This window comes from Muntiacus reevesi, chromosome 5 (genome assembly GCF_963930625.1).
Source record: "Muntiacus reevesi chromosome 5, mMunRee1.1, whole genome shotgun sequence".
NCBI lineage: Eukaryota > Metazoa > Chordata > Mammalia > Artiodactyla > Cervidae > Muntiacus > Muntiacus reevesi.
Genome location: NC_089253.1, coordinates 50,898,980 through 50,921,866, shown reverse-complemented (window position 1 = coordinate 50,921,866; position 22,887 = coordinate 50,898,980). Strand labels below are relative to the sequence as shown.

At 55.5% G+C, this 22,887-nt stretch overlaps 1 protein-coding gene across 3 annotated transcripts; it reads right to left on the bottom strand.

The window, feature by feature from the left end:
* Positions 1-3,174: 3,174 nt before the first annotated feature.
* On the bottom strand, positions 3,175-22,021 carry SOX13 (SRY-box transcription factor 13). Of its 3 annotated transcripts, none has more exons than XM_065938200.1 (14): positions 21,875-22,021; positions 16,821-17,019; positions 15,532-15,673; positions 15,360-15,446; positions 11,747-11,919; positions 11,065-11,133; positions 10,570-10,684; positions 8,075-8,160; positions 7,812-7,974; positions 7,366-7,475; positions 7,148-7,244; positions 5,736-5,879; positions 4,709-4,925; positions 3,175-3,596 (listed from the first exon to the last, which is right to left on the bottom strand). In XM_065938200.1, the coding sequence occupies exons 1-14, from the start codon at positions 21,880-21,882 to the stop codon at positions 3,320-3,322; spliced, it is 1,887 nt and encodes a 628-aa protein (XP_065794272.1). In that variant the 5' UTR covers positions 21,883-22,021; the 3' UTR covers positions 3,175-3,319. The 3 variants fall into 3 exon arrangements, with proteins under 3 accessions (XP_065794272.1, XP_065794273.1, XP_065794274.1); XM_065938201.1 differs by having other exon boundaries at positions 10,570-10,681; XM_065938202.1 differs by having other exon boundaries at positions 3,480-3,596; positions 4,670-4,925.
* Between the last annotated feature and the right edge of the window lie 866 nt (positions 22,022-22,887).

Here is a 22,887-nt window from a genome sequence, read left to right as displayed (position 1 = left end):
GTGTCCAGGCACTCTCCACCCACCTGACCTTTCCACCCATCTGATCCTGTGTTGCCTCTCCTGGGGCCAGGAGGTGGGGCTCCAGGGCCCCAACCACAGGTTCCCGGGCAGTTTTCCTGCCCTTAAAGGATGCGGGCATGCGACTGCCCTGCATTGGGAGGAAGGACAAGGGTTGCTGGCGTGGGAGCTGGGTAGTATTGGCCTCAGGCTCCGGAGACTACAGGGGGCCTGGGAGTAGGGAAGTGAGGGGAGCTCAGGATTGGCTGCGGGTGAGGGTGAGCCTTGCTAGGCGTGTGCCGACCAGACTGCCCAGTTTGGGTTGGAACAGTGGGGGGCAGCGGTGGGGACCGACAGTGACAAGGAAATGAGCGACTCTCCTGTGTGGCCACTAGGGGGCGGGCGCCACAGTCAGCCGAGTTTTCCTTCCCCAAGATCTGCCTGCCCCTGCCCTGCTGGTGACTTGGGGCGGGAAGGCAGGAGAGAGGAGGCTCCAAGCTCTGGGAGGCTGGGCTGGGCAAAACCAGCGAAGGCTGGCAGCCAGGACACTCCCTAGATCAAAAGACTGGGACCCTAATTCTTGGGTTTGTGGCCCTGGAATCAACCATACCTACCTTCTCTTACCACTAGCCATCTCTAACTTAGAAATCCATTTTCCAGCATTCAAGAATTTCTCCTCAAATACTTCCTGTTTGGGGAAGCTCACTACCACTTCTGGCCATCTTTGTCATAAAGTTTATGTTAAGTCAAAAACGTTGACCCTTGAGACTTTCATCAAAAGGCCAGGCTACTGCTGCCTTATGAGCTACATCAAATACCTGTGTTGCCCACTTGACAGCTTTAAACAAAACAGTCTTGTTCTTCCTGCCTACCCTAACCTCCTCTTTTCTGGACCAAACACCCCTGGCCCTCCCAACCACTCCTTGAAAGTCACGTCCATCCACCGGACTCCCTGCAACCCTCTGAACAGGATGCCTGCCTCTGGGCCCCTCCAGTGTGAGAATGGCCTTTTCTGCGTTGGGCTGGCATGACGCACCTGAGGTTAGGAATGTGTGGCGCACATTGGCTCCTCACCTCCCTGGTCAGCACACACTTCTGTTAATCCACCCCAAGTCTAACTGACACAGCACCGTTAGCTCTGCTGCCCCAATTTCATATTCATGGGATTATTTCAGCTACAAGAGCTGGTCTTTTTATCAGCTCTTCTTGCACTTTGAGAGTTTCAGTCATCCAGCTCTTAGGGACTGTTACTTCCCTTCTGTGATACACAGATATTTGAAATCCTCATTTCAAAGTGTAAGGTCACAGAGCCCTGAAATACAGAAATAGCGACCCTGCTTCATTCATCAGTATCCTGGGGGGCTCATGGGGTCTGCATGAGCCCTTTTGTGGAATGAGAGTCATTAGATTTTCAAAGGGCTCCTTCTCTGAGAGAGGATAACATACCTTGTTTCTCAGATGAGGGTAATGAGGCACAAAGGGGAGACGACATCCCCCCAACTCACGCACAGGACCACACGGCCAGTCCTGCGAAGAACTTGCTGAGTTCCTGACTCTTACTACCATGGTGCTCTTAACACTGTGTTCTCTTCTTCGGACCTGAGGGGGTGCTGTGGTGAGGCTGGGCTCCCCTCCTTGGAGCAGGTGGCTGTCGCATGTGGGCCCTGGGGGCCGTCTAACCTGGCCTCCTTGGCCAGGGATGTCTCCCCCTTGGCTCCACGGGGCTGCCACCAGGGGCAGCAGTGCCGGGCTGGGGCGCACTGAGGGACTGTGGCCTTAGGCCCGCCTGCCTCCCCACCCCTCCCGGCGAGGGCCAGATTCTGAAACGGTCTGTCTTTATTATATCAACAAAAACAAAAAATCCCCCCCAAGTGTAAACAGGAGAAATGTGCTGGTTAAGTTACTAATCATTATCTTATTATTAACAAAATAAAGCACTATCTATGTTTACAGTCATAAAAAAAAGAAACAGCTGGAGAAAAGCTGGGTGTGGGGCAGGAGAAGGGGGAAGATGGGGGAACAGACACAAACTCCACTCTGTCCCACCCTGCCCAGGGCTGTTCCGGATCTTTGGAGTCAGGTGCCAGCAGGATTTGATTTTCTTGGGGAAAGACTCAGTGATAGGGACCAGGACCCGGGCAAGCTCCCGGTGTGGCGTGGGGGAGGGGAGGGGAGTGGCAGGCAGGGGCAGGGGGAGAGGATGAAGCCCCCCAGAACACGGAGCCTGCCCACCTCCGGCTCCAGAGGCTGTGGAGCCCCGTGGCCTCGAAAGCCCTCCCACGCTCCTGCCTCTTACAGAAGGGGCACTGCCAGTGCTCTGCCCTGCTCCCGGCACTCAGGTCGGGAGGGGGCTGAGGCGCCAGCACAGGGCCCTCTGGAGGCCAGCACGTCCCCGGCCGCGGGAGCTGGAAGTGAAAGTGACTCCCGGGGAGCTTACAGGGGAGTCAGGGAGGCAGTGACGGAGTGGGCAGGAGTGGCCGGGATACCCGGGGACCCGGGGCAGATTGGGGCCTGCAGAAACCCAGTGGGTGTCAGAGGGGCAAGGGCAGGCATTGAGGAAGGGAGAGACACAAACAGGCCCTGCAGAGAGGCAAGGACAGAAATGCATTACGGACACACAGAACCTGAGACGCCCAGACTGACATGGAGAGGTAGCAATTCGGGGACAGACAGAGGCGCAGAGAGCCCCCCAGAGAAGCAAGAATGGCGCCAGGAGACACAGCCGCGGGAGCTCAGCAAGGGCCCCTGGCACTCAATAAATACCTTATGCGATGCAAGAACAGACGAAAACACAGGTGCACACAGCAGCCAGAGACATGAGAGGCTTGGCGGAAGGGAGGGACAGCAAAGACAGCCAGACCTCTGTGCACAAAGAGCCTGCTGGTTAAAGCAGCCATCTGGGGCACTGTGGTGGCGATGGCGGGGCGCATGTTGGTCCCGCGGCAGCTGGTCCAGCCAGAACAAGAATGGAAATAACAAAACTGTGGCCCTAGAGGAACAGGTCTGTAGCTGCCATACCCCCAGGACGGGCAGACCTGCGGGGGGGGGGGGAGGGTCACACAGTGCCCCCTGGCCATGGGCCCCAAGAGCCCCAGAGGAGCCCGGCGAGCCCAGCCCATCGCCACTGAGCAGGAGCCGCCGAGGCCACCAGCGCCTGCGTGTGCCCACAGGAGGTGTGCAGAGCGGTCACCTCCCATCGCGAGTGCGTCTACACACGCACAGCTGTGCCCATCTTCCGGCAGGCCCGAGTCCAAGTACCAGTGGGCAGGGCGGCTGTGCCCAGGTCTCCGCGGGGAGGAGGGCCAGGCTCGGGCCGCCGGGATCAGTCCGTGAGCACCACCAGCTCGCCGTCGCTCTTCTCCTCACCCTCCGAGTCCTCGTCCTCGCTGAACCGGAACATCTCACCATCAGCCACCGAGTGCCTGTCCTCCGGGCCCTCGCCCTCCTCCCTGAGGCTGCAGGTGTTGACGATGACGGGCATGTTTGGGTCCAGGCCGCGGGGCACGTAGTGCTCCACCAGGGGCTGTGCCAGGGGCAGGCCTGCCACCCGCGGGTACAGGACTTCTGAGGGGCTCGTCTGCACCTGGCCGGTCTGCTGGCTGCGGGCAGGGGACAGGTGCGGTTACAGGTGTTCCCGACTCCGACCCCCGGCCCACTGTCCTCTGGGCCTCCGCGGGGCACGTCCTCCAACCCCCACCCTTCTGGCTCCAAGACACACATACCTGCTCCCTGGCGCTTTGCTGATGGCAAATTTACTGTGGGCTACAGACCTGCCCTGCCCGCCCCATGCAGCCCCAGGGTCACATGTTCAGATATTCCTAGAGGATCGTGTGTAAATTCAGTTTGGGGAAGTTGTATATTTCGTAAGTGCCAGGGAGTTTCCTATTTAAAGGAACCACTGGGATGCCTGCTTTGGTCAAGTCATGAATCCTCTGTATGATCTTTAGTAACCCTGAATATGAGTTTGTCAACAAGGGGATCCACAGGCACACTTGTCTAGACACCTGCTAGTCCCCAGTCACAAATCTATATCCTGAACCACCAGGGACTCACCATAGTCACAGTCATCCCTGTGGCCACACGCACACAGCCACACACAGCTGCCCTGGAAGCCCACACTAAGCCCTGTCACTCACAGGAGCTTCTCACACACACACACACACACACACACACACACACAGCTGCCCTGGAAGCCCACACTAAGCCCCGTCACTCACAGGAGCTTCACACACACACACACACACACACACACACACACACACACACACCCCTCCCCTGGAAGCCCACACTAAGCCCCGTCACTCACAGGAGCTTCACACACACACACACACACACACACACACACACACACACACACACACACACCCCTCCCCTGGGAGCCCACGCTAAGCCCCGTCACTCACAGGAGCTTCACACACACACACACACACACACACACACACACACACACACACACCCCTCCCCTGGAAGCCCACACTAAGCCCCGTCACTCACAGGAGCTTCACACACACACACACACACACACACACACACACACACACACACACCCCTCCCCTGGAAGCCCACACTAAGCCCCGTCACTCACAGGAGCTTCACACACACACACACACACACACACACACACACACCCCTCCCCTGGGAGCCCACGCTAAGCCCTGTCCCTCACACGCACACACGCGCGCAGCCCCGGCCGCCAGGCAGGCCCGCTCACGGGGTCGCGTAGCTCTGGCGGGCATCCTGGCGCCGGGTCCTCATCAGAGCCTTGTACTCGCCCACCCGCAGCCGCTTGCCCTCCACGATGCAGGTGCGCTTGGGCCGTGGCTTGTACTTGTAGTCGGGGTACTTCTCCAGGTGCTGCCTGCTCAGTCTGGCCTGCTCCTCATAGTAAGGTTGCTTCTCCTGGTTGCTCATGGACTTCCAGCGGGAGCCTGGCCCAGCCCCAGGGCAGGTGGTCAGCGCTGGGCTCTGCTGACACAGCCCGCCCTCTGTGGGTGCTGGAGACCCCACCAAGGTTTCGGGTCCCAGACTCATGTGCAATCATATATACACAGCAAGGGCCTGGCCCAGTGTGGGTGCTCCATGGATACTGAGCAAATGAATGAGGTTGACAGGTAGAAGGATACCCAACTGCTAGCTTAAGACAGCACCCACCCACATACCAAACTACCTGGCAACTCTGGGAAGCCTCTGGTCTGCATGATTTGCATAAATAAAAGAGTAGGCCCCCAGGCCCTCAACAATGACCAGAGGCCTAAACTGGAGGAGCTGATGCTTGAAAACAACTGCTTTTTCTAGCCCCATCTGCGCAACCCTCCACTTCTCCTTGGCCCCCAATGAGGAGGTATACTTTCAAAACCCTTTCTACTGACAACTCAAGAATATGTCTCTCTTGTTTCCTGCCAGAGCCAGCTCCAAGGGTCTGGGCAAAGAGAAGGATAGGCTAGGGAGAGATAGGAGAGGGGGAGCTAGACAATGTGCACACACACACACTCTCTCCCCCCAAGTTCGTGGGTGCAGAAGAGCCCCACTGTGTGACACGACTCTAGGACCCACTGGGCTAGCTTCCTGCCTGATTCCCAAACACTGGCAGATTCCATGGAGTTCACCATGGCCTGGGCCCTCATCCAGTAAGCCCTGGTTAGACCCAGCTGACTTCTGCAGCCAGATCCTGCTGGACTACGGCTCCGAGAGGCCCCATACCCTCTCCATCCCAGCCCCGAGACCCCACTGGCCCTCACCAAGGATCTTGCTGATGCTGGAGTTATGCATGTCTGGGAAAGCTTGGAGGATCTTCCTTCTCTCATCCTTGGCCCACACCATGAAGGCATTCATGGGTCGCTTGATGTGACTGCTGTTCCGGGACTCAGGGAAGTGGCGGGAGCCTGGGGAGCAGGGGAGGAATCAGCCTGGGCGGGCAGCCAGCCTGGGGTCAGGAGAGTCCCCCAGGGCAGCCAGCATGGGGTCAGGAGAGTCCCCCAGGGCAGCCAGCGTGGGGTCAGGAGAGCCCCCCAGGGCAGCCAGAGTGGGGTCAGGAGAGCCCCCCAGGGCAGCCAGCCTGGGGTCAGGAGAGCCCCCCAGGGCAGCCAGCGTGGGGTCAGGAGAGCCCCCCAGGGCAGCCAGCGTGGGGTCAGGAGAGCCCCCCAGGGCAGCCAGCGTGGGGTCAGGAGAGCCCCCCAGGGCAGCCAGCGTGGGGTCAGGAGAGCCCCCCAGGGCAGCCAGCGTGGGGTCAGGAGAGCCCCGCAGGGCAGCCAGCGTGGGGTCAGGAGAGCCCCCCAGGGCAGCCAGCGTGGGGTCAGGAGAGTCCCCCAGGGCAGCCAGCGTGGGGTCGGGAGAGCCCCCCAGGGCAGCCAGCGTGGGGTCGGGAGAGTCCCCCAGGGCAGCCAGGGGTCAGGAGAGTCCCCCAGGGCAGCTAGCGTGGGGTCAGGAGAGCCCCCCAGGGCAGCCAGGGGTCAGGAGAGTCCCCCAGGGCAGCCAGGGGTCAGGAGAGCCCCCCAGGGCAGCCAGGGGTCAGGAGAGTCCCCCAGGGCAGCCAGCGTGGGGTCAGGAGAGCCCCCCAGGGCAGCCAGCGTGGGGTCAGGAGAGCCCCCCAGGGCAGCCAGCGTGGGGTCAGGAGAGTCCCCCAGGGCAGCCAGCGTGGGGTCAGGAGAGCCCCCCAGGGCAGCCAGCGTGGGGTCGGGAGAGTCCCCCAGGGCAGCCAGGGGTCGGGAGAGTCCCCCAGGGCAGCTAGTGTGGGGTCAGGAGAGTCCCCCAGGGCAGCTAGCGTGGGGTCAGGAGAGCCCCCCAGGGCAGCCAGCGTGGGGTCAGGAGAGTCCCCCAGGGCAGCCAGCGTGGGGTCAGGAGAGTCCCCAAGGGCAGCCAGGGGTCAGGAGAGTCCCCCAGGGCAGCCTGGGGTAAGAAGTATCCCCCAGGGCAGTTTGGAGTAAGGAGCGTCCTCCAGGGCTGGCAGAAGGGCTTCCCTTCCATCACCACCAGGGGTCACTGGAGCCTCCTGCAGCAGGCAAGGAAGACCAGCAGGGCCACCGGGAGGAGGCAGGCAAGGGAGGGACCCGTAAGGGAAGTCCACAGACCGCCTAGGGGAGAAGGGTTGCAGAGAGACTCCCCTGACCCGCCCTGGCCCTGGCGGGGAGCAGGAGCGGCCACAGATCCTCACCGTCCATGTCACAGCCCAGCATGGCTTCTTCCAGCGGGTGCACACAGCTGTCCTCCAGCCGCTCCTTGGCTGGCGATGTGTCCACGCCAATGAGGTCCTGCGGAGACAGGGAACTCGTAATCAGCCCCCTCTGCTCACCCGACTCCCTGCCCTGCTTTCCTGCGGTAGCCTCAGCCTCTGTGTCTCCCCGGACCCCAGCTGCAGGGCAGGGTCCGTACCTTGCGGAACGGGGCGCTGGGCGAAGCGTCTAAGGCTCCGCTGTGGCTGTGCAGCAGCTGCCGGGCATCCTGGATGGCTTTGGTGACAGCGTCCCCTTCACCGAGGAAGCCTGGGGAGATGGCGGGGAGAGGAACAGAGGGGTGCGTGAGTGAGGTCGTGTCCTGCCACCCCTGGGGTGATGCACCCTCCTCCTTTCTGCTGGCCGGCAGTGCTGACAGGGAGCCCTGGTGCCCACAGACGGACAGGAGAAAAGCCTAGATCCCTGATGGTGGGGCGGTTGCTGCCCAGTCAGATCCGGCGGGCAGAGCAGGAAGGGTCTCCGGGATGCCGAGTGCTGAAACTCAAAGGGGCTGAAAGGAGCGAGTCTAACCTCTGGTCATAGAGGCTCTCACGGACCTGTTCAGATCCTGCTCTCCCTTAGCAGGGAAAGGCGTGGGGGGCTTACCCAAAGGCAGGCTAGGGGGGTTGGCCTGCAGGTCCAGCGTGGGGGCCCCGTGGCTTGGGGGACGTGGTACACAGTTGCTCAGCTTCAGGTTGGGGGAGCTGGAGGAATTAGGCAGCTCCGAAGCCTTGGGCTTGGCCGTGAGGTTCAGCGGTTGGGAGGGTTCCTGAGGGAGACGCTGAGAGTCAGCAACACCAAGGGGCCAGGGGCACGTGGGCCACAGAAGCCCCCCGAGGGCCAAGGCGCCGGCCGGTGGGGGGCGATACCTGCAGGGGGTGGTGGGCTGACAAGGCCCCAGGCCTCTTCACCACTGGGGCGGGGGGGCTGTGCAGTAGCTGCAGCGGATACTCCACTATGGAAAAGGCGGCAAGGAGAAAAGCCCTGGATGAGCACAGAACAGCAGACACCCTGCTTGACGAGGCCCCAGCAGCGCAAAGTGGGCGGAGGCTCAGAGCGGCCCAGCTGGCTTCCAACTGCTGCCTCCCAGCCCGAGTGCTGCTGAGGCCTCCTGGCCACCCCACCCACCCCCACCCCGCCCCCTGTATCTTCACCCTGTTCTTGCCCTTCCCAACCCACTGACTATAGAGCTCCCACCCAAAGGCAAGATGAGCTCTACTCCTTCTACGGATTTTGTACCTATTACAGGCAGGGTGGGTTTCCCAGGTGGCGATAGTGGTAAAGAGCCTGCCTGCCAGTGCAGGAGACTTAAGAGTGGCAGGTACAATCCCTGGATTGGGCAGATCCCCTGGACAAGGGCATGGCAACCCACTCCAGTGTTCTTGCCTGGAATCCCATGGAGAGAGGAGCCTGGCGAGCTATAGTCCACAGGGTCGCAGAGCTGGACACGACTGAAGTGATTTAGCATACATGCATACACATGCAGGGTACAAAAGCAGCTACCTGGTTTGTAGTCTGTCTTATGTGCATTGTCAAGATAATCCCTAGTGTGTGGCATATGAATAGGTACTCAGTTTACATCATCCCATTTTACAGATAAGGAGACCGGGAGAAATGGCACGGGTGCCCATACAGCTAATGAATGGGAGCACTGAGATCTGCACCCAGACCTTCCCCTGTACAGGCTCGAGCTCTCTTCTACGTAGCTGGGCTCATTCTCCCCCAAGGAGGCCCAGCCTCACTGACTTGACAATTGAGATGGAGTGATGAGCCATGAAGATAAGCCACTGCCGACAAGATCGGTGGTGATACGGGCTGTGTGTGGCGTGCCAGAGAACTCTGCTCAGCTGGGGGGACCGGAGCAGGCCTCCCAGGGGGAGGGGAGGTGTCAGTGGGTGGGCAGGTGCAGTGGATGCAGGCGGGTGCCAAAGCAGAAGGTGGGAAGTGAGGGCGGCATGCCATGGACCAGCGGGGCTCGCGGCCTGTGACGGCCGAGCCTGGGAGTTTGGACCCTGTCCTATGGGCTGTAGGCACCACTAACGCTCGCAACCTGGCGGCGCAGCTGGCGGCCACAGGGCTCCCTGCCCACTAGGATCTGGGAGCAGATAAAGCAGGTGATAGCCTGACCAGCACAGGTCTCCCAAAACTTATTTCCTGTCGCCCTTGCCCTCGAGGCTGTGGACCCATCCCCAGGTGTCTGCCCTCCTCAGCCCTGCAGCTCGGCCCCGTGAACACCTGGAGGTGCTGTGGTTTTGTGCAACCCGCCCTCCCCTTCACCCCATACCACCCCCAGTTCCCATGCCTTCACCCCAGGAAGCTGCCCTCAAAGCAGGATCTAACTTTCCAGGCCTTTATGTTTTCCCTGCCTCCACCCAGAGTCAGGGGGGCTGACCCAGGAACTGTGGCCACAGCCCAGAGGCCTTGCTGCTGGACCCACGCTGGATTTCCTCTGCTGTCTCTCACGTGGAACGGGAACATCACCAAAGGGAGCTGTTCTCCAGCTGACTAAAACCCGATCCCCTCCTGGACCAGGGATGGCAGCGCCTCCGCCTGCCCCCAGGGTCGCTCACAAGGACTCCGTGCTCACAGCTCCCTCGCTGCCTCCATCCCACACTTGCTGCTTCATTTGGGCTGTCACCCTCATCTCAAGCATCCCCCCAACAGCCCCCGACCCAGTCTCAACTCCACCTGGTACCCGCCCTGTTCCCCACCACCCACAGCCAGTGTGACAACGCAGCCTCTACTGAAACGTCCGGGCACATCCCACATCCTACAGATAAACTCCAGAGTCCACGCTCAGCCCTGCCGCCGGCCCACTCCGACACCCCACTGGGCTTCTGGCCCCAGGATCCAGGCCCCGGGCCTCCACCCTCAGTTCCCAGCTTCATCCTCACAAGTCCGCACCCCCAGGACCCAAGTGAGCACCGCAAGAAGCCCTCCCAGATTTCCTGGCTGTTGGTACTCTGCTGTCTCAGCTCAGAGTCCACATTTTATCACCTCATGGCTGCCTAGCTACTTGTCAGCACCGGACACACGGCTGGCGCTCTGCTCTGCGGTCACCGAGTCCCGTGACAGGGCAGAGCAGAGCAGGAGTGTGAATTCGGGAGATGTGTAAATCGGTTAATGTTCAAGTACTGATATTCTGGTATAGGAAGTGTCCCAGAACTGGAGACTAGACCTAGATTGGCAACATTCTTAGTCTGTAAAGCACTTTATGGTTATGTGCTGTTTCTTTTCATTCCCCCAGTGAAATTCAGAAAGAAGGGATTATTTTTCAACTAGACAGATCCCAAACTGAGACCCAGAAAGGTGACACTGCAAATTGACAGATGACAGCGGTTCCTGGGCTCCTTCCCACACTCACCTGGCTTGCAGGGGATGGGCTGAATGGGCAGAGCCAGCTGGGAGTCAGGGGTAACAGGCAGAGGTTGGTGGCTTGGGGGGAAGGCTGGAATCATGACGTAAGGCATGTTGACCTGCTGAGGGCAAAGAAACACTGGGAAAGTCCTGGGGGTCCCAACCAGTTACCCAGCTGTGGTCAGCCCTGGACACAGAGGGTGGGCCCGGGAAGAGAGGGCAGTTTTCAAAAGGCTCCATCGGACCCCGCACCCGCTCCATGGGCCCCTGTCTGCGCCCTCAGATCCCAGCTGGGAGGAAGGTATTCTGGGCCCTGCCCTTGACACGGGGACAGATACAAGGGAAGGGGCAGAGCAGACATGGGCCTCCCTGCTTGGGGCCATGCCTGAGTGGTTCTGCTTCATCCACAGCCGCTGTCTTTCCCCGTTCACAGCACGTCTGCACACTGGCGTCCACCCCGCAACCTCCAGCTCTCCCAGAGCCCAGCCCTTCCCCCTTTTACCTGGATCTGCTGCTGAAGGAGGTTGATCTTATGCTGCTGTTGAATCAGCTGTTGCTGCTGCTTAGCAATCTGGCAGAAGGAAAGAGTAGGCAATGGGAGCGTGGACATTAGGCCCCAGGATCCCACTTCCCATAAGCCTTTGCAGCCCCATCCACAGCCTGCCTTCCACACCAGTGGACGGATAGGCAGGATAGCTAGACAGGATAAGAAGCCAGCCAGCCGGCCAGCTCTCCCGATTTACTCTCCCTTTGCAGAGAGCTCGCCCTGCTCTTAGAGACCAGGAAGCAGCTGGTTGCTTTCACTCAGAGCCCCCCAGCACCCTCCACCCTGGCCCTCTTGCAAGGACTGATGCACTCCCAGAGGTGGGAATCCCAGCCCCTTCCTGTGGCCCCCTCCCCACCCACCTGTGGCCTCGGCCTGCGCCAGCCAGGCCTGCCCCATGCTCCCCATGGTGCCCGCCCCAGGGAGCAGGGCGCCCTACACTCCCTGCTGTACTCTGAAGGTACCTGCCCCGAGGAGCAGGGCCCCCCACACTCCCCACTGTGCCTGAAGGTGCCCGCCCCAGGGAGCAGGGCCCCCCCCACAACTCCCCGCTGTGCCTGAAGGTGCCTACCCCAAGGAGCAGGGCCCCCCACACTCCCCGCTGTGCCTGAAGGTGCCTGCCCCGAGGAGCAGGGCCCACCTGCTCCTGCTGCTGACGGGCCAGCTCCATCTGCTGCTGCTGCTTCTCCAGGAGCATCGCAGCCATGTTCTTCTGCTCCGAGTGCGCAGTCAGGAGCTGGTCCCGCAGAGCGGACAGCTGGTGGATCATGACCAGAAGCTGCAGCTCCTTCTCTGCCAGGCTCTCCTTGGTCCCTGCTCCACAGGGAAACAGCCACTGTTGACAATTTTTGTCTGTTCATCTGTCCACCAGTTCACCTGTAGGACACTGAGCAATTGCTATCCCCCAGGCCCCTGCCATGGACTGGACCGCAGAGAAGACTGGAGCATGATCCAGGGACTGGACTGCAGAGAAGGCTGGAGCATGATCCTTGCCCCGAAGCAGGCTCCTCATCCAGTCAGCTGACCACTAGCCGCTCTGGAAGCTCCCCACCATCAGCTGCTCTTCCAGGCCCTGGAAATGCTGATGGTGGGACGTCTCAGGCCTTGCCCACCCCTGGGGTATCCTCAAGAGCCCAGTGCCACCGAGCTAGATGGATAACTGTCTCATGGGAGAGTCCAGGGGGACACATGCAGGCTTTGCAGCAAGATAGATCTCAGTTCAAATTCCCCTATTAACACATTCCTCCCGGGAGCTGTTGGGCAAGCGACCAACTTCTCTGCACTTTATAATTTTTGAATCTATAAATGAGCACCGTGATCGTCACCTCAGAGTGCTGCTGTGATGGTAACAGGAACTGAATGTAAAGCTTAGTCCGGATCTGGATCATGGTACCAGCTTAGCGGATCTGGTACATGGTCCTCAACTAGCCATGTCTAACTTGTCTCCAATGCAGCTCATATCAGGTGCAGCAGTTACTCCTAAGTGCCATGATACAGACCATTTGCATCAGAATTACTCAGGGAGCCACTGAAATATACAGATGTCTAGGCCCCTATCCTCTATGGGTCTCAGTCAGTAGGTGGGGGTTGAACCTGGGGATCTGTGTTATTTTAAAGTTTCCTCTGAGAAAAATCAGATTGATTATATTCTTTGTAGCCAAAGATGGAGAAGCTCTATACAGTCAGCAAAAACAACATGGGGAGCTGACTGGCTCAGATCATGAACTCCTTATTGCCAAACTCAGACTTAAATTGAAGAAAGTGGGGAAAACCACCAGACCATTCAGGTATGACCTAAATCAAATCCCCTATGATTATACAGTGGAAGTGAGAAACAGATTTAAGGGACTAGATCTAATAGACAGAGTGCCTGATGAACTATGGACAGAGGTTCCTGACATTGTACAGGAGATAGGGATTAATACCATCCCTCAAAAATTAAGAAATGCAAAAAAGCAAAATGGCTGTCTGAGGAGGCCTTAGGAAAAGCTGTGAAAAGAAGAGACACAAAAAGCAAAGGAGAAAAGGAAAGATATACCCATTTGAATGCAGAGTTCCAAAGAATAGCAAGGAGAGATAAGAAAGCCTTCCTCAGCGATCAATGCAAAGAAATAGAGGAAAACAATAGAATAGGAAAGACTAGAGATCTCTTCAAGAAAATTAGAGATACCAAGGGAACATTTCATGCAAGGATGGGCTCAATAAAGGACAGAAATGGTATGGACCTAAGAGAAGCAGAAGATATCAAGAAGAGGTGGCAAGAATACACAGACGAACTATACAAAAAAGATCTTCACAACCCAGATAATCATGATGGTGTGATCACTCACCTAGAACCAGACATTCTGGAATGTGAAGTCAAGTGGGCCTTAGGAAGCATCACTACAAACAAAGCTAGTGGAGGTGATGGAATTTCAGGTGAGCCATTTCAAATCCTGAAAGATGATGCTGTGAAAGTGCTGCACTCAATATGCCAGCAAATTTGGAAAACTCAGCAGTGGTCACAGGACTGGAAAAGGTCAGTTTTCATTCCAATCCCATAGAAAGGCAATGCCAAAGACTGCTCAAACTACTGCACAATTGCACTCATCTCACACGCTAGTAAAGTAATGCTTAAAATTCTCCTAGCCAGGCTTCAGCAAAATGTGGACTGTGAACTTCCAGATGTTCAAGCTGGTTTTAGAAAAGGCAGAGGAACCAGAGATCAAATTGCCAACATCTGTTGGATCATCGAAAAAGCAAGAGAGTTCCAGAAAAACATCTGTTTCTGCTTTACTGACTATGCCAAAGCCTTTGACTGTGTGTATCACAATAAACTGTGGAAAATTCTTAAAGAGATGGGGATACCAGACCACCTGACCTGCCTCTTGAGAAACCTGTATGCAGGTCAGGAAGCAACAGTTAGAACTGGACGTGGAACAACAGACTGTTTCCAGATAGGAAAAGGAGTACATCAAGGCTATATAATGTCATCCTGCTTATTTAACTTATATGCAGAGTACATCATGAGAACGCTGGGCTGGAAGAAGCACAAGCTGGTATCAAGATTGCCGGGAGAAGTATCAATAACCTCAGATATGCAGATGACACCACCCTGATGGCAGAAAGTGAAGAAGAACTAAAGAGCCTCTTGATGAAAGTGAAAGAGGAGAGTGAAAAAGTTGGCTTAAAGCTCAACATTCAGAAAACTAAGATCACGGCATCCGGTCCCATCACTTCATGGAAAATAGATGAGGAAACAGTGGAAACAGTGGCTATTTTTTTGGGCTCCAAAATCACTGCAGATGGTGATTGCAGCCATGAAATTAAAAGACACTTACTCCTTGGAAGGAAAGTTATGACCAACCTAGACAGCATATTAAAAAGCAGAGACATTACTTTGCCAAAAAAGGTCCACCTAGTGAAGGCTATGGTTTTTCCAGTGGTCATGTATGGATGTGAGTGTTGGACTATAAAGAAAGTTGAGTGCAGAAGAACTGATGCTTTTTGAACTGTGGTGTTGGAGAAGACTCTTGAGAGTCCCTTGGACTGCAAGGAGATCCAACCAGTCCATCCTAAAGGAGACCAGTCCTGGGTGTTCATTGGAAGGAGTGATGCTGAAGCTGAAACTCCAGTACTTTGGCCACCTGATGTGAAGAGCTGACTCTTTTGAAAAGACCCTGATGGGAAAGACTGAAGGCAGGAGGAGAAGGGGATGACAGAGGATGAGATGGTTGGATGGCATTACCGACTCAATGGACACGAGTTTGGGTAAACTCCGGGAGTTGGTGATGGACAGGGAGGCCTGATGTGCTGCAGTTCATGGGGTCGCAAAGAGTCGGACATGACTGAGCAACTGAAGTGAACTGAACTCGGAAAATTAAATAACCACACTGGGAGTGAACCTAAGCAAACACACTTTAATGTACTGACTGAATCCTGATGGCCTAGAATTAATTTCCAGCGGTGAGAGGGAACATTCATTTTATAGTGAGATATGGGAAGTGGCAATGACATGCCCAAGGTCACAAGGGTTCCAGGGGACTTGATTCCCACCAGGCCTCTGTTGCACGGGAATAAGCCCAGCACTTGGGTCCCCCGGGTGAAGAATGGTGCTGACCCCTAGGGCCAGGCAGAAGCCAGAGAGGCACAGGTCAGGTGTGAGGGAGCCAAGAATCCCAGAAACTGCCATGCAGGCCTAGACTGCATGGCCAAGCCTGGAGAAGGGAAGGGGGTTCAGGTATCTCCCCCTTGCCACCCACATGGGCCTTCACCTTTGACATCTTTGGTTTCCACAGAGCTCCTTCCCAGGAACTTCTCCTTCCAGTCACTGGACAGCAGCTTCTCGATGGCCGGCACAACTGGAAGATACCAGAAGACTGAGAAGCAACCATCCTAACACCGCCCCACCCAGGCCCCCATCTCTAACTAGGGCAGATGTCTCACCGTCTTTTAAATTTCTGTTGAAGTCCAGCTTCTCCTGGCTTCCAGAAGCAGCCTCGGAACCTCGTGGTCTCCTGGGTTCTGGGGATTCACTGTTCTCCAGGGGGCTGCCGTCCTGCAAGACAGACTGGACGTCCCTGTCACCCTAAGAGCAGAGGGACAGGTGGGGGTGGTGCTGAGCACCCCAAGGATGCTTGCCCTGGGGAGCCCCAGAATCTACCCAGCTCCCAGCCTTCACGGGGGCCCTCTCTCCCCACCTCCTGACCTTTGCTCTGACTTGGCTTAATAGATTTCGTGAAAAGAACAAAAGGTTTTAAGACAAGAGATCTGGGCTCACTGACTCACAATGTACTTAATCCCATATGAGTCCCTGAACTTCTATGAACCTGACCTCCCTCTTCTGAAAATGGAAATACTTAAACCTCCTTTTGCCATAGGATTGTAGCTGGGATCAAAGGAGTTAATGCATGTGAATGAGGTTTGCCATTGCAGAGCCAAAGCCCAAAAGTCAGCTATTAATTATTACTCCCTTGCATGCACCTACCACTCCAGCCTGGCCAATTACTCTCAGGGTCCCCATTCCTACCCTCTTTCAGCCATTGTTCCCTCTCTCCTCTTCTCATCTCAGTCTTCTCCATTCTTTAAGGCTCAGCTTAAAGTCTTACTCCTCCAGGAAATCCTCCTTGATTCACTACGCCTACTTCTAGCCCCCTTTCACCTACACCTGGCTAGATCCCTCCTCAGAGCCCTAAAACTCTCCTCATTTTCACTCATTTGGCTTTTGATTACATATTTCTTTTACATCTCTTAAATGGAATCATGGAATTTTTAAGAGCTGAAAGAATCGTCACTGCTCATATAGTTCAGCTCCTTCATTTTAAGGATGAGGAATTGTATTGCCTTTAATAGTGATTTAAACTCTGGCTTGGGTAATTAGACTGATTTTCTCTAATCAGCAGTAGATTCAAAAGTAGTAGATTTCTACTACTAGACAAAGCTAGTAGATTAAGCTAGACTATAAACGTGTGTATCTTATTTCTCAACTAATTCTCAAGGGTAAGGACTGGTCACACATAGGTAAACAGTTAACATCAGGTGAGTGAGGGCAGGAGTGAGTCCATGTCCTGCTCAAACAGGTAGCCTGACCCACCCACCCACCTGTCTACCTGCCCCTCTCCCCTGCTAGGCCGGTGGGTGCCCGTTCCACCCACTGGGGGAAAGGGCACATGCACAGGAGCTGCAGAGGTGGGCTGGGGACCCTGACTCAGGAGCCCCAAGAGAGTGCTCGGCACCTGGGCTGGAGCTTGCTGGTCAGCACCATCCTGGGGGGGGCGGGCTGGGTCTCCAGGCTGCAGTTCATCTGCAGAGGCTGAGCCTTGGGGGGCCTCGTAACAAGGCTCCTTCTTTCCCTCTGCCTTGACAGTACAGTTCACCATGGTGCCAACTTCATCCAGGACCAGCTGGGCAGAGCCGGGGCTCCTCATAGACATCCTGGGGGAGGAAGGGCAGAGTCAGGGAGGGGGTTCTGAGCCCCCGGGCAGTGATTGCTGTTCCAGCCCCAAACAGGTACACTCATGCAAAAGACAAGCTCCACTTGGAACTCACTGTGACTGGAAAAGATTCTTGTCTCCCCCCCCACCCCCACCTTTTTAAATAGAAAGGTCTAGAGGAGACTGGGCCGCCTTCTGTCGTACCCTGCCTGTTGCAGCGCTGGGACTAGTGGGCTGATGGGTTCCACCAAGAAGGCTAGAAACTTAAGTGGCTCTTTCTGAGTCCAGTAAAACCAAGATCATATAATACAGTATGTGTCTGTGTATGTGTAAGTACATATTTGTAATTAGTTACCAAATTTAAAAATCAAGAGATAGCACATAAAAATCTGGGCTTGAACTCTCCTGAAGCTAGTCTGTGGCAATAACTGGCTGGGGTTGAGTAGCAGTTACTCTTTATGAAGAGGCCAGATTGTTTCCCTCTCCACCACTCACCAGGGCTGCCCCGGTGGCTCAGCTGGTAAAGAATCCACCTGCAATGCAGGAGACCTGCATTCAATCCCTGGGTTGGGAAGTTCCCCTGGAGAAGGGAAAGGCTACCCACTCCAGTATTCTTGCCTGGAGAATCCCATGGACAAAGGAGCCTGGAGAGCTACAAGTCCATGGGGTCGCAGAGAGTCGGACACGACTGAGGGACTTTCACTTTCACAATCCCTCCTACTCCCCCAAACAGAAACCAAGTATTGACTACCCTATACACTTATTCTTTGTTTTCCTTATAGTAGAGGCAAGATAAAAGTGAACTATTTCCAACTATTCCTTGCATCCATCTATCTATCTACCAAAAGTGAGGTGAGTTGAAGTGACCTAAGAGATGAGTAGCTTTCCGAGAAATATTTTATTCTATCTGGTTAGAGTCTCTCAATTAGAGTCTGGCCCCCTCTGGGTCTCTGCAATCCCCGGTGTAATGAAAGCAGAGACCGAATCTCCTACTTCTGTTGCTGACACCATGCCGTGTGGGATCACCAAGTAGCTGAGCAGGGTCCTGGGAGTCGTTTTTGGTGGTCACGCCAGGCTCAAGGCCAGAGCAGCAGATGTCCTGCTCCCCCTCCAAAGTCACAGAGACAAGCCCAGTTGGGACACACAGCAGGTTCCAAGAAGGCATGGGTCTTGCCTCAGCTACTCCACGAGCTGCTTTGTAATCTTGGGCAAGTTACTTAACCTTCCCATACTGTTTTCTCATCTGTAAAATGGACAGTATGAAGTGATGAATTGACATTTACAAGGTGTTCAGAAGAGTGCTCCGAGCCTTTGTTAAAGCACAGCCGGTTGGAATGCAGCGCAGCGACGCAGCCGGCATAGCCTGGGGGCTTGTTTGAAAGGTGAAGTCATGGGTCAGGCACAAATCAGGATTTCTGTGGGTGAGGCCATGAATCTGTTTTAACAAGCCCTCCTGGTGATTCTGATACATGGTAGTTTGAAAAGCTTTGTTAAATAAAACTTTAAAAAATTTTTGTTTACACGGGCATTACATTTTTAGGAGGGGAATGTAAGGCAAGAATTATATATAGTAAAACATCCTTCAAATTAAACTGCAGGTGAAGTATATTTGTATATTACATCACCTCTGTATAACAAAATACTTCTTATAAGGAATGATGCGATGTGCTACACACGATAGATGTACACAACTGTATACATGCACAGAATTTCACATGAAATAACTGAAAGCATTCCAGTCGAATAAGGTGTATCTGCTCGGTTTGATACCGTCCTGCAGACCAGACCAGACCAGACCAGACCAGACTCTCCTGCCACTTTCAAAGAGCAAGGTGCCCTGGGGGCTTGGTGTGGGGTCCAGGAGGGGCACTGCAGGGTGAGGAGAGAGGAGAGGAGAAGAGACCCCCGCGCGGTCCAGCCCGGCTCTGGGGTGCGCCCGGGTCCCGCCCCGCGCGGGCGGGCCAGCGGCCAGGAAGCCGGCGCGCGGCCCACCCGGGCGGGGAGGGGCGCGGGGGCGGGGGCCGCGGGGGAGGGGCGCGATCCTGCAGCCGAGGGCCGCAATTACATAACAAACAACCCGGGGCTCAAGCTGTGAATTAATCAAACCGCTGAAAATAAAACCTTCCTCTCAGGAACTTCAGACAAAAGAAATGAAAACAACCAGGCTGGCTGGAAAATAAAAGACAGCAGCGCTGAAAGGGGGACAAAAGGAAATCAGACAATAGGGTGTTGGACAAAGGCAATAAAGCCAAAGGAAGTGTGACGGGCGAACAATGCAGGGCCGCGGGCTTCTGATCCCCGGCCGGCTCCGCGCCCCGCGCGCCCCGCCCGGGCCGAGGTCCAGGGGCTTTCTCCTCCGGGCACCCTCAGGGCGCTCCCCACGCGGCCCAGCGCCCCGGCGGCACCCGGGGGGCCCCCAGCGCCCGCCGCCCCCGAGAGCTCGGTCCCGCTGTGCCCCCCACCCCGCGCCCCGCCGCTGAAGGCCGAGGCGGAGGAGGTGATGCTCGGTCCTACAGAACCCCAGGGTCGCACGGCCCGGTACCCCAGCCACCCCCCTGCTGAGCACCTGAATCGCGTCTGGTCCCAGTGGAAACGTGCAAATTACACCCCCGTTTTGGAAGCATTAGGACGAAAACATAAAACAGCTCATTAATGATTGGCTATTGATTACTCTTTGAAATTGTAACAGTTTGGACATTTTGGGGTTAAATAAAACATATCGTTAAAATTTGTTTCACCTGTTTCTTTTCGCACTTCTTATTGTAGCTAGGAAAAAACGTGTGTAAGTGTGGCTCACATTATATTTCTGTTGGACCGTGCGGCACTAAGACATCTCTTCCCTTTAACCTCGATGGCCTTTTCTACCCACTCCTAACTCCTAAGAGTACACCCAACTGGGTAGTGAGATTAGCTATATTTGGGGGGGCTCCCAACAGTGCATCCCAGCTTCTGACACAGCGCCTGGTAACAAAGCAAATGGCTCTTGGCGACCAGTCAAGTTAGCTTGGAGGTGTCAGTCTGTTCACCAGGGGGAGGTACTCCCCCAGATAACCTGCCAGATCCTGCTAGCAGCCCAGAAAAGGGCCCTTCATTCCCACAGGCGTCTGTCTCCACTGCAGGCAAAACCCTGGCTCTCCACTGGTCCCCTCCCTGGATTCACTGGTTTATGGAGACGCAATAGCCCAGGGTTGATGCAGAGTGCAGCCTTCAGGGTTTAACAATCTGGATTCAAATCTCTGCCCTGCCACCAACTGACTTATGTTATTACCTTGGGAAACTAATGAACTCTGAGCCTCCACCTCCTAACCCATATAATGGGTATAATAATCCATCTCTCACAGGTGTCCTTGGAAATTAAATAATACAGGGTGAGCATCCATTAGGTTGCCATATAGCCCAGGAAGCTCCTAGAGTCAGGTGGTTGAGAGAGAAGTCTCTGGGTCAGAAGATCTGAGTCCATTTGAATCCTAACTTTGCTTAATTGATTGCTGTGTACCATGGGCAACTGACATAACCTCTCTAAATCTCAATTTCCTCTTCAGTGAAATGGGAATAAAACTCCCAATATGCAGAGATTGAAGTGAAAGTCACTCAGTTGTGACTTTGCAACCGGGAAGGGAAGGCAGAGCGGGAATGCTGTTCCACGCTGCAACCCCATGGACTGTAGTCCATGGAATTCTCCAGGCCAGAATACTGGAGTGGGCAGCCTTTCCCTTCTTCAGGGGACCTTCCCAACCAGGGATCGAACCTAGGGCTCCCGCATTGCAGGCAGATTCTTTACCAGCTGAGCCACAAGGGAAGACCAAAGATGAAGACATTAGCCTTCCATTAACACTTCAGGCCCTATAAAATGTGCCTGTTTTACATTCTCTTGGTACCCTGAACTTGCGACTTCAAAGTACTTTTCACAATTGGTAATGATACTTTCACATGTTTTATTTCTGACTGGCCCAGTAGCCTGAGAACCCATCCAACCCCACACTGTGAAAATAAGCTTAGTTTTCCTCATCATTATAGCCCCAGAGTCTAGCACAGTGCCTGGTACATATAGGTGCTCAATAAACATTTGTAATATAGTTCAGCAGCACAGGACAAGGCAGATCTGAATGCCTAAGTGACAACTATTATAATAATCATCATCAGATGGCTGTTGCTCTCTGGGGCTAATTTCCCACACCCCCACCTCCGACACCCAGTTATCCTCAGCCACATCTTCCTTGCATCTAAGCTCTTCCTATGAATGACCCAAATCGCCCAGTAGCAAGGCAAATCCATTTCCTTTTGTTCCTACCTTGGGACTGTAAGAAACATTTTCCAAACGTTATGAATTTATAAAGACCCTGTGGAGTCTTCCCTTAAGTCTTTTTCAGAGATTTAAAAAAAAAAATTCTCTTATTACCCCTTCCCTACAAAGCATGCTCCATGCTTCAATCATATATACATGATTTTTCAGGAGGTTTTAAGGTCAGCAGTCACATCCTCCCCTCTCCCCAGATGCCCAGAAGTCAGACTCTTCTGGTGCTCAGGAGATGTGAATTACGGGCCTCCCCCAGTTCCCACCCAGGTCCTGGTCAGAGGCCACACTGGTGGGGCTCTCACTTGGGTAGAAGTGCTTCCATGTACCCAGTCTCCTCCCTCTCACCCAGTCTTACTCATATTTTATAAACAGAGAAACTGAGGCCCAGAAAGTTCAGGTTCACCTGGCTTGTTTGGGCGTACTGATTTAGGAATAGAGTCAGAGGACCTTCAACCAGCTGGGGCATGGAGCAGCGTTCCTGCTCTGCCTTCCCTTCCCTTCCCTTCCGGGGGACCCACCCCACAGGCCCTCCGCCGCCTTCTCCTGGGTTTAACCTCACCTGAGCATCTCGAGAAGTGAAGGCCCCTAGGGGAGAGGGCTCCGGCCAGCCCCACCCTGGATGCCGCACAGTCTTGAGTCTCCGAGCTGACTGCAACCAAGCAGACTCCAGGTGCTAAGCTCCTTTTTCTCCTGCCTACAGTCAACCCTCTCCCAGCCCCTCTGCCCCCCTCCCATCCCAGGGGCACACAAACTAAGCCCCTTTCTACCCCTAAACAAATCACCAGCCACTTCCTCTCCCAATCAGAAAACAACCAGCCCAGCCAGATTGGAATCAAAGGACTTTTTACTCTCAGACCTTCCTCCCTCCATAACAACAGCCCTCCCCCCCAAAATCTAGATACAGATAAAGATAGAGATAAATTCCAGTCATCGGAGCATGACGGGTGACTCAGACCCAGGGCTACAGGAAGGCAGACCCTCCTAGGAGGGCCAGTGACGACACTTCCCCGCTGGGCACACACCTGACCCTCTACTGAGACCCCCGCCCCCGGGCTGGCTCTGCGTGGGTGGTGCAGAGGGCACTGCCAGGGAGGAAGCATGTGGCCGGGAGGGGCAGGGCCAGGGGGACGGGTCCCAGGGGAACACCGCTTCCTTTCAGGGCCCCTGAGAGTTGAGAACCTCGGGCAGCCCTGAACAATGGCCTGAGGCGTGGGTGCCCAGCACGGTGCCCGGTGCCACATCCTGCCATTCTTCTCCCAGGCCGCACCCTGCCACCCTTCCTGGCTACGCCCGATCCTATCTCTGCTGTTTACTCAGAGCTGGGAGCTGGGCTGGCCACAGGCTTGGAACAAAGCTTTCCTGCGAGGCTCTCTCCCTCTCTTCGGCCTCTGTGGGCCCTGGGGGTGAACAGTTCCATGGTGTGGCCCCGTCTAGCCCAGCTCAGGTGGAGACAATGGCCAACACGCCCTGTCCCTGGGCTGTTTCTGGGTTGACCAAGGTAATACATCACCCAGCACAACGGCCAAGACTAGTTAGACCGAGGCGTGCTGAGCCCCCGGGAGCCCCTGTCTT